This window comes from Rhinoraja longicauda, chromosome 17 (genome assembly GCF_053455715.1).
Source record: "Rhinoraja longicauda isolate Sanriku21f chromosome 17, sRhiLon1.1, whole genome shotgun sequence".
NCBI classification, from domain to species: Eukaryota; Metazoa; Chordata; class Chondrichthyes; order Rajiformes; family Arhynchobatidae; genus Rhinoraja; species Rhinoraja longicauda.
Genome location: NC_135969.1, coordinates 23,318,910 through 23,330,989, shown reverse-complemented (window position 1 = coordinate 23,330,989; position 12,080 = coordinate 23,318,910). Strand labels below are relative to the sequence as shown.

The window sequence follows — 12,080 nt, the reverse complement described above, 5'->3', positions numbered from 1 at the left end:
CTTTCTCTGTGTGGACTTCTTGAGTTTACAAGCAGTAGGGCTGACGAGGTGCAGGTGAGCTGATCCAACAACCACTAATTGACCCCAGCTGTGGTTCATTAGACAGTGGCTTCAGCTCAGCCAGAGTGCCGGTGCTTTCTGTGTCTGTGATGTTATTCGTTGGCCTTTTCTGTCCTGTCTGCCGGTGTCAGGGATAGGAGCGGCTCTTAGGGTGAACATGCGGTCACACAGGGTAGAAACCCAGTGCCATTCTGAGGAAGCCCTTCCTGCATTATCTTTCCTCTGGTCTGAATCCACTGTTGGGCTTCCTTGAAAAATCCATTGTTGACGATAATAAAATGGATTTCTCGTGATAAAGGTACTTTGATGACTAGATACCAAATAATTGCTATGAGGAATCAAAGTAATTGGATGGATAGAGGAGCATGAACCTCCCTCAGGGAAGGAGGACAGGAGAAGAAAGAACATGCACTGAGAAAGGGAAGCAATTGGTTGGGAGTTTGAGAGAGAAAAGAACGAGGGAGAGGGAATGGGAAAGATCATGTGTGTTTGTTGTGTACACGCGTATTAATGTGTGTTTGAGTGAATGTACAAATGTGTGTTTGAGTGTGTGTTTGCATTTGTGCATATATCTGCGTGTATTTGTGTATGTGTTTGCTTGTGTGATTGAGAATGAGTGTACTGTTTTAGAGTCTATACATGTTTGAACACACAAAAATCGACACACTCAAACAGAAAATGCACACCACACACACATTTTGAAATACAGACACAAACACACACGTGTTCATGTATTTTGTGTTTGAGTGAGTGTAACAGACTATATGAAAGGTAGTCTTCACACCAAGAAGAATGAAAGAAGCCTGGAAACTGTGGTGACCCTGTCCTTGGAATGGATTTAGTGAGCAGCAGTTGTTGGCAGAACAGGAATCAGCATTGTACTTTGCTGAATCTCAGCTTATATGGGAGTTGGCCTGTTGTATGGAACCTGTTGTTGGCCTGTTGTATGGAACCTGTTGTTGGCCTGTTGTATGGAATTCTACCGACATTAGTGCTAAAATGCCACTGACAGAAGGATGAGTTGATGATTGTTTCTGTCATCAGACACCCACCTTTGCCCCATATCCCTCTAAATCTTTCCTATCCATGTACCTTTCCAAATGTCTGAAATGTTGTTATAGTTTCTGCCTCAACTATCCCCATTGCCTGCACATTCATTTCGCCAACACATTCTGTGTGAAAAACTTGCCCCTCAGATTCCAATTAAATCTTTCCCTTCACGCCTTAAACCTATGCCCTCTGGTTCTTGATACCCATACTCTGGGTAAAAGACTTTGTGCATCTTCGATATCCATTCTCCTCCTGGTCATATATACCTCTAAGTATAAGAAAATAACTGCAGATGCTGGTACAAATCGAAGGTATTTATTCACAAAATGCTGGAGTAACTCAGCAGGTCAGGCAGCATCTCAGGAGAGAAGGAATGGGTGACGTTTCGGGTTGAGACAGTCTTCAGAAGGGTCTCGACCCGAAACGTCACCCATTCCTTCTCTCCTGAGATGCTGCCTGACCTGCTGAGTTACTCCAGCATATTGTGAATATATACCTCTAAGATTGCCTCATCCTCCTACACTCCAAGAAATACAGTTCTAGCCACTTCTCCCTATAGCTCAGGACCTCAAGTCTCGGCAATATCCTCATAAATCTTCTATGCTCTTGTTAAACTTAACAACATTTTCCTTATAGCAGGGTGACCAAAACTGTACATAATAGTCCAGCTGTGGCCTCACCAGTGTCCTGTACAACTATAACATAACATCCCAAATGCTCTACTCTGAAAAAGGGTCTCGACCCGAAACATCACCCATTCCTTCATTCCAGAGATCTTGCCTGCCCGCTGAGTTACTCCAGCATTTTGTGTCTATCTTTGCCCTACTCGATACCCTGACTGATGAAGGCCAAGGTGCTGAAAGCCCACTCCTGAATCCCTCTGCTCTACGACATTTCCCAGAGCCCTGACATTTACTAAAAAGGTCATGCCCTGGTTCGACTTCCCAAATGCAAAACTTCACATTTATCTGCATTAAACTCCATTAACTATTCCCCTGCCCACTTGCCTAACTAATCAAAATCCCGCTGTAACCTTTGATAACGATATGGGTAGAAGGCAGGTACAGGTTACTGATTATGGATGATCAGCCATGATCACAATGAATGGTGGTGCCGGCTCGAAGGGCCAAATGGCCTCTTCCTGCACCTATTTTCTATGTTTCTATGTGCCTATGATCTTCACTATCTACAATACCACTCACTTGGGTGTCAGAGATGTTAAGAGATGAAATGAAACAATGTTATCCTGCAGAGAGATGTCCGGAAAAGAATACACTGAATGAAAATGATGGCGGACACAGATTCAGCTGTAACTATCCAATTATGAATTGGAAGATATCCTGGTTAAAGAAATTGATGGAACAAGGGATGGAACAAGAGTTCAACATTGATTGGCAAAACTCCTTCACAGAGCTTGCACAGGCAGGTCAACCTCTTCCTTGATCTGAAACTCCATGACCCTTTGCAGATATACTTGAATCAGCAATGGGAAAGGGTTGGCTCCCAACGCGGGTGAGGGGCGGGTATGGTGGAAAAAATGGCAACAACGCAGTTAAATAATCAGTCATGGGTTGACAGTAGATTGATAACAACGACGCTCCGGAATCAGATGCCAATGGCAGTTCTGTACTAATTCTCAGTAAAAACTGAGCATTTGAAATATCTTTCCTATAATGGAGTCCTCTCATTCATCCTGATAGCACTGCTGAGTTCAGGGTGACCAGGGAACTCGAGGTAGGTAAAATAAATCGTAGCTCATAGGAGCTGCTCTTGATTACAGAGCTCTCTGTCAAGATCACCGAATGGTGGATGCAGAGTCACTAATAGCATTGGTATTATACCTAGGTACAGTGAAGAATTCCATTTAAGAAGTGTGCAGGTGAGCATGTGAATTGCCCAGGAGTAAAAGGCTGCCTGCCTAGTGCTAGAAAATGGGATTAATATGGATAGATGCTCACTGGTCAGTGTGGACATAGTGTACCGAATGGCCTGTTTCTTCACTATACGATTCCATTCAACAGAGTTGTCAATATTAATGAATCGAGGGAAATGTTTAATACTGGAAATGATGCTGAGGTATAAAGCAGAATGGTAATTAAATGGAGTTTCTGACACCAAGGCTGAATGCTCCAATCATACGTGTGTTTCTCATATTCTTAAAGATCAGAGGTGCAACAGAGAATCACACTGCTGTTCCTTTACTCTCCAATGCTGTCGATCAAACCTCCTGCTTGAGAAAGATCTCAGGACATCAGTCGCATGAAGTACTTTAACCGGCTGGCTTGAAGCATTTGTGAGAAGCCAGATGATCTGTTCTGTCTATTTGTATCTTCCTGTCAGTGTTGGAAATAAATACTTGCCCAGACAGCTAAAGGACATGAACACCCTGCATCACTGGATAGAAGGACATGAACATCTTTTTCATGCCAGACCATATTGTACATCTACAACAGTTTAGAAGATCATCTGCCAGCTCTGACTGTAACTCTCCTGTGTTCTGTACCAAGCGGGAGAAGATTAAATAATCAATCGCAGATAAGCTGCTTTATTTTGTTGTAAGCTAATGCTGAGTTGCAGAATGCAGTTGGGTGACCCATCTGATTGGAACAGCAAAGCGAGACTGGCTTGAGAGGTATCTTCAGCCCAAGGACAAGGTGCTGGGTCCCTAACCCCCACGTCAAGTCGTTAGTGACAGGATCAGACAGTGCTGGGAATACATTTGTTTATTGAGCAGAGGTGATACACTTGGCCTCTGTCCACAGGAACTGCATTCTCATAGCACCTCGATCAAGTAGGTACTTTCACTGCGCATGAAGACAAACTTCAGAAGGGGAGCACCAATTACATGATTATAAAACCATTCACACCCTCAGGAGAAAAATAGGATATAAATAGAGAAAACTGATTTTCATGTCAAACGGGGTGAAGATTGGTTGGCATCATTTCCTTGGAAGACATCCTTTAATTGTACCAGTAACTTAAAACATTTAAAAGGTCATTATATATTGAGGATCTGTTTTAATATTTAATATTTGGTGCACTTAAATACATTGTTTTGTGTACTAATGTCTGTGTCCAACATTAGACAAACCCAATATTCAATGTCAAACTAACCCTGCTGAATTCCCTCGGATTCAATATTAATATATACAAACTTACAAGCATGCAGATTGATAGGAAAAGAAACTGCAGATGCTGGTTTAAATCGAAGGTAGACACAAAATGCTGGAGTAACTCAGCGGGTCAGGCAGCATCACGGGAGAGAAGGAATGGGTGACATTTCAGGGCAAGACCCTTCTTCAGAGGGGGAGAAGGGGAGAGGGGAGGGTGAGGGGGGAGGAGAGGGCGCTGCACCAATGCAGGAGAGGTTTGGGCCCAACAGGTCCACTTGGTCTAGTCTTACATAAAAACAAACTGCTGGAGGAACTCAGTGGATCAGGCAGCATCTTTTGAGGTAATGGACAGACGATATTTCAGGTCGCGACCCTTCTTCAGTTTGAGTTCCTCCAGCAGTTCGTTTTGTATGAAGGAATAATCAAGATGTAATTAACCTGGTGGCCATGCACGCTGAAGTCCTGTGTAAGGATCAGCATACCACCTCACCAACGACCTCTTTTACTGTCTCATCAGACACCTCGTCCTTTTTGTGGAAGAGTTCATTGTTTCCATATTGATCTCATCTTCCACCTCAGAATCCACAGAACTCCTTAAGGGACTGCCTAAGGAGAAGACGTCAAGTCATACCCTAGGCTTGTGTTCTTTCACAAGGGGATCCTCATATCAAAACATGCCCATACAAATGCTGACAAGCATCTTAGCTGGATACCAAGACAGGCAGTGGAAAGTTTGTCTGATCTTGCTGCTGCTTGAAATGAGACTCAATTAAACCCACTGCCTTCATCCCAAAGAACCAATATGAACCCCTTCCCTACTTCCCTCTCATATTTTCATCATGATTTTGTAAAGAATGATTATAAACACAATAATCCCTAATCTCTGTCGTTCTGGAGTCATAGAGAGATACAGCATGGAAACAGACATTTTAGCCCATTGAGTCCAGACTGACTATCAACCGCCCATTTACACTAATTCTTCATGACTTCGATTTTTCATTTTCCCACGCAGATTCTACCATTCTATGGAACAACTTACAATGGCCAATTAATCCAGCAATTTGTACATCTTTATGATGTCGCAGGAAACCGGAGCACCCAGAGGAAACCCACACGGTCACAGGGAGAATATGCACAAACAGCATCAGAAGTCAGGACTGAACCTGGTTATCCATCGCTGTGAGCCAGTGGCTCTACCAGGTGCGTCACTGCTAACAGGGTCTTTTTTTTTCTCATCTCTCCCTTTCTTTGAATTTAAATGGCTTTACATGATCTATTTGTACGCAGCATTCGTTTTATTTTGAAAAAAGAACCAAAACTATTTTAGAAGGCTGGCTATTACCTATTTTGTTTGCTGTGAACATTTATAATTGTATGACTATCTGTTTCCTGCAGTGAATGGAATCAGCAACACCACTTTGGCAAATCATATCTGGTGTTAACCAAGTTATGTACCTGGCAGAGAGAAGGAAAGCAGTGATGTGGAGGGTGAGGCACACTGACAGTTACCAGGGCAACAATGACTCACTGCGGGACAGGGTAACTGGGACGGATTATAATAGGTTGATGTTGGGGTGATATTGGAGACCTACAACCCCTTTAGATAATGTGAGTAGTGGTGGGGGTGTGGGTGAGGTGAGAATAATCAGGGTACCACCAGTGCTATTTAGGTTTTAGGCAGAAGACTGAAATTCTGGCAAGGTTTGATTAGTTGGTGGGGGTGATATCAGACAGGGTGAGGTGCAGTGTGTGTTTAACACAGGAGAATCCTGTGGTGGTAGACGGCTGGTGATGTGAGTCAATGCTGTGTGGGGCATGACCAAAGGATAAAGTTACTGACGTTCCAGTCAGGCACTGTGTAGACGAGGTTCTTCAGAATTTTTGAATAACCCCCAGAGAACATAAACAGAGTTTCTCTGAAATGCTCCAGAACGATCTTTTCACAAGAAAAGAGAATATTCCATATGCTCGAAGATTCACCCCGGGAAGTCTCAGTTGGATTTCCAAAATCCACCAGACACAGGCATTATCGCAGCTCAATGCCAGGAAATAAAATCAATGCAATGCTGAAAAACATCATTGTTATGAAACTGAATTTCTGTCTGTTTATGTCTGATTCACCAATCTCAGGTGTATTGCCATGAAGGGAGAGGGAAAGGGAGAGAGAACAGTAGAGAGTAGGAGAAAGGGGAGAGAGGAGGGGGGAAACACTATTTTGGGAAAGGGAAAACACTATTTTGAGAGGGAAATAGAAAAGGGAGAGGGAGAGAAAGAGAGAACCAGGGAGGGTAGATAAGGGAGAGAAAGAGAAAGATAAAGAGAGGAAATGAGAGAGAAGAGACATGGGAGAAAGGAGAAAAGGAGGGAGAGAAAGTGAGAGAAAGAGAAAGGGAAAGAATGTAAAGGAAAGAGATGCAGTATGGAAACAGGCTCGTCTGCCCACCATGTCCATGTCGACCTCTGATCACCCATTCACATTAGTTCTATATTATCCTACTTTCTCAATGACCCCCGATGTAATAAAGGCAATTTTCAAGAGGCCAATTAATCTACAAACTCACACGTTCTTTGAGATGTGGGAGGAAATTGGTGGACCTGGAGGAAAATTACTCAGTCACAAGGAGAACATGCAAATGCCACACACACACGACATGCCGTCTGTCCTTTTCTCTCCAAATTCACTGTGTGTAGTGTTACTAAATCCCCTGACATAACCAGATAACCTTAACCAGATAACTTAAAAAAAGCACTATTGACACAACCTTAAACTATAATGTCCTGGGACTGAGATGATTATCCTCCGGTATAATGCTTTACTTTTGTGTGGGTCATGAATCAGATGGTGGCACATTTTGTTCTGACTTCAGGTTTACCTGGGTTCCTTGAAGCCACACTCGGTCCAATCCCATTTTAGTGCCAAGGGCAGTCACTCTCAGTTCACCTGGCCAATTCAGCTCTTAGTTTTAACCAGGGTTGCAATGAAGTCTGGAGCTGAGTGGTTCTGGGTCCTATCATTTCCCCAGTAGGTAGCGTTTGATGTTTGGAGTGGTTCTACTTTTGATGGGCATGAGCAATCTTCCACCTTGCCATAACTTTGGACAAATGCTAATGTCGCTACAGAGTTTTGGCAACAAGTGTAGAATATTCTGGACCACACAATCAGCACTACAAACAACATATTGTTTGCCCCCATAGTATGAGGGCATTCCTAAACATTACATTGTCAATTACATTCAATCTGATCTCCCCTCTCACAATGCTGACATTTTTAAGATTCGTTATATCACTATCATTTCTTTCCTTTCTTTCTGGCTGGAAGATTATACTGTATTGATTCAGTGTATATCACTTCCTACTTACCACCTTCCTCTGTCTTTGATGTGCCCTTGCTCCTTTACCATTCTTTCCCTTAATAAAACTTTATGGTGCCTTTGGGATATTATGTTTATTCATAATCCTCTCCTGGGTTGACTTGTTGCTTATGATATCTCTCCCAATATTTGCCAACTTTCCAGTTTTGTGACATTGTTTGAACCTTTAGGTTTATTACAGTCAGTTACTGTACCTTCCTGAACCTGGCTGCTGAGGCAACAAAAAACAGACAGAGGGCGGCATAGAGGTGCAATGGTAGAACAGCCGCCTTACAGCGCCAGAGACTACAGGTGCTGTCTGTACAGAGTTTGTACATTCTCCCTGTGACCATGTAGGTTTTCACCAAGTGCTCCGGTTTCCTCTCACATTCCAAAGATTTGCACCGAGCGTGTAGAATGCCAAACTGGGATAACATAGAATTAGGATACAGGTGATTGTAGGTCAGCAAGGACTTGATGGGCCGAAGGGCCTGTTTCCACCTGTATCTATAAACCAAACTGTAAACCATATGAAGCTGGGCCATTAATTTGGAGAAGCTTTCCATTTCTACAACATTTAGTCTGAAACATGACATATGGCTTCCTTCTCCTAAAGACATAAGCCATGGATTCAGAAAGCAATTTATTATATACTAGGAGTTGGACAACAGGATTACAACAGCTTTAATCCACTAGAATCGCTTTTACAGCAATAAAAGAATGCTTTCCGATTGTCAAATAAAAAATATCGAACCCTTATTGACCAGCTTACCTCAGTCTTCTCGTAGTTTTTGACCTATCTTGATGGAAGTTAAAGCCGAGTAATGTGCATCTTCCTCCCACAACTCTTTCATAAGCAATGTAAATATTTTAGCCAGGTGCTAGGTGGTGGGGTAGTGGAGCAGAGATAACACCAGGGGCTTCTTTTCCAAAGTTTGGTTATGATTTATTTTATTGCCAGCCATTGATTCGATAGCTGCTTTAACAGCCACAAGAAAAGGTCTATTCAAGGTCCACCCAGGATTGATTGGCATTCCGTATGGTTTCTTTCAGTGTTTTCCAAGTAGCAAATAATTCATCTGTAGCCTAACCAGAGCCAGTTTTTCTGAGTTGCTATGGCGACGTGTTTCTCTGTACGCAAACTGTAAGCAGGTATAATTTAATAGCTTATCTCTTCAGTCTACTGCAGCTGACTTCTTTTCTACAACTTCTGTTATTTAGGTCAATTCAAGTGTTCATTGTGAGATTTGCAGGTTTAAATTTAAACTATTGCGAGGCACAGAGGTTCAATCCAGACCTCTGGTGTTCTCTGTGTGGACTTTGTAGCTTCTTCTTGTGAGCATATTGGTTCCCCTACCACCCCCCCCCCCCCCCCCCCCCCCCCCCGTGCTCCAGTTTCCTCCCACATGCCAATGAAGTGTAGGTTTGTAGGTTAATTGGCCACTGTCAATTGCCCTTTGCGTGTCAGTGAGTAGTAGAATCAGGGCAGATAATGGGAATGTGAGGCAAATGGGAAAATCATTGGGTTGTGTCATTGTCGAGTCAGCAATGGATAGAACTGCTCTCACTTCAGGTTCAAGCCTCAATAGAAAGGAAATCCACACAGTCAGTCTGAGCTTGCCTTCCAGGTAAACCCTACGGCACCCTGCATCGTTCCAATGTGGCTGAGCGGGAGGGGTAGGAGGAGTGTGATGGGATGGGAGAGGGAGAGGGAGAGGGAGAGGTCAGACCGCTTCTAACAGAGAATTCGCATTCGGGATCACATATCTATTTAAAGCCTGTTTTCAGTTTCTGCTCACCATTTGATTACATCCATTCTGGATGTGGCATTGCTAATTAACCAGAGGACACTGTGTGGAGCCTCTATCAAGTATTACAGTAGTCAGGTAATCAGGCTCAGCCAACAGGCATTTTCATTGTGAGTTCCAGAGGTCTGAGCCAGCAACATTGTGAGAAAGGCACCATTTTTCCAAACTTTTATTCTAGGTGAATTGAAGGGAAGTGTGAAGGTGCTGCGGTTCCTGGAGAGATTGATGGGGAGGAGGGGTGAAGGCCGGGGGGGGGGGGGGGGGGGGGGGGGGGTGGAATGGTGAATAGTGACAGCATCTGCACTGAAGGGTACACCCTGCATATGCTGCACATCACTCTGGCTGCATTGATTATTTCAGGTAGTAGATGTGGCAAGATTGAAACAAGAGGCGTGGTGTCAAGGTTCAATATTGCAAATGGAGCATCCCTCACCGGGGCCAAGTGGAGGGCATTCTGCCAGAGTCCTACCTTTCCCTCTGTTTTCTATACTCCCCCTTTCTCTCCTTTCCTCCTCCCCTTCCTTCACAGTCCTCTACACTCCTCCTATCCCTCCCTCCCTATTCATCTATTTCATCACACTCATCCTACCTTTCCATTCCAAAACAACCTCTGACATTTCCGTCCCTCCCTTCATTCCATCACATTCCTCCAACTCTCCCTCCCTTCCATAGTTCCACCACACTCCTCCTGCATCTACTTCTCTCACTCCAGCATTCCTTCTATCTCTCTGTCCCTCCATTCCACCACTTCTCTTACCTCTCCCTCCCTCCATTCCAAAACATCCTCCTACCTCTCTGTCTCTCCCTCGTTCTTTAACACGCCCTCTCTGTCCTCATTACATCCTACTCCTCCTCCCTCCCTCCCTCACTCCCTTACACTTCTCCCGCTCTGTTCGTTCCTGCGCGCCTTGTTTTTTTCCTGTTAATTATTTCCTACATCCTACCTGAGGTCTTTTTGTTCAATCTTCCGAATACATCTTACACAATTGCACCTTAGATGGCTGGGCCTGAGTACACAGTAACCAATGGCAGAGCTTCAGCTGCCTTAGCAGTGATGGAATCGAGTCGGCATTTCAGTGGGGGAGCAGTGAGCGGTGTTACCCATGGGAGATGGGGGCGGGCAACCAGAGTAATTATAGCAGAAATTAGCTCCTGCTACTGCCTGAAGCAAATGCAACCACTTTGCTGGCACACAATGGATCCCATGAGCACCATGAATGCTGGAATAGTGCTCATTTTACAATGATCATAAACAGTGTGTGTACAGCATTCTGAGAGAACACAGCAATAAATTCAGAGTCAGTAATCTCTCTGAGGCTGCTGCACTTGGTGCTGAGTGGGTTTTGGGACTGGACTCTCTGGACATTACAAAGCCAATGTATTGCCAGTGTTTCTCTTCACGTTTCAACAAGCTTCATAAGGAAGTCATGACTGTGAATACTGGTTTTGCTGGGTGGATTACATTACTCGACTAGTGCTCTAGAAATCCCAAGGCCTGGGCCACCAATGCAGAGATCCAGGTTCAGATCCCACCAGATAAACCATGGAGTTTAAAATCATGATTGACCCAAAATGAAATAAAAACAATTAGTAACAACAGTCACTACACTACCAAGGTGTTGTAAACAGTTTTCAACTCAATCACCACCACTGTCTGTGACCTCCTGCCTGGCAGACCCTTCATCTACTGTTACTATTAAGCCAGAGTATGAAGACTGATTAGTGTGCAAGGTGGTGCCAGAGCAACACCAGTCATACCTCGAAATGAGGGGCCAATCTAGGTAGAAAGTCCACCATCTATATAGGTCTGGCTTATATGTGATTCCGGGTTCTTAAATGTCCTCCAAAACAATCAAGCATGCTCCTCAATTGAAACATCATATATGTGGTGAAACAGAGAAAGGGAAAATAGGACACATTGCATACCATTGTCCCAGGGACCAAATTCACACATGGGAACGTTGTCCCTAGCTCAGTTGACCTTACAAACATCTGAGGCCTGGTGTCTAAATTGGGAGATTAATCCCACAGGACAGTCAAGCAATTGTTTGACATAGTCACACTCACTGAGTTATACACAATGCCAGACTCTGGGTATGCCCTTGGCCCACCAGAGTGCAACACAATGATATAATGTTTGGGGAAAGTATTCCAGGGAGCCATTGTGTCACAGATTCATACAGCATGGAAACATGCCTATTGGTCCATCAAGTCCACACTAACCATCAATACTTTCTAACCCGTCCATTTTCCCTATATTCCAATCAACTCTCCCCCATCCCACCAACCCCAGGCACTATCCCTCACGTACGGTATACACTTGCAGCAATTTACAGTAACCTACCAGCCCTCACAGGTTTGGGATGTCGAAGGTATCCGGAGCACCCAGGAGAAACTGAGTCCCCAACATGGTCTCTGATAAGACCCACAAAGTGTCATGGCATTAGGTTAAATACGGGCCAGGAAACCTCCTCCTATCATCTTCCCCGATGAACTGTGCTAGTCCTTGCTGATCAACACATGGGAGAAGCACAAAATGTACTCTAAGTAAGGGGTTTTGATGCCCATCACCAGCAGTGGCTCAGTAGCGTTATCATTGGTCGATTCTTGGAGAACATGGCTGCTAGCAGATAGTCAATCAACCAATAGGGGGCATAAATCTACACAAGGTCAAGTCCTTTCCAACCCATGCATGCATC

At 44.1% G+C, this 12,080-nt stretch overlaps 1 protein-coding gene across 1 annotated transcript in view; it reads left to right on the top strand.

Annotated features, from left to right (window-relative positions):
- Positions 1-5,702: 5,702 nt before the first annotated feature.
- The window catches only part of LOC144601554 (cadherin-related family member 4-like), a 60,353-nt gene continuing 53,975 nt past the window's right edge, over positions 5,703-12,080 (top strand). Inside the window, 2 exon segments of the mRNA XM_078413751.1 lie at positions 5,703-5,762; positions 7,091-7,245. Coding sequence (XP_078269877.1) covers positions 5,703-5,762; positions 7,091-7,245 — 215 coding nt within the window.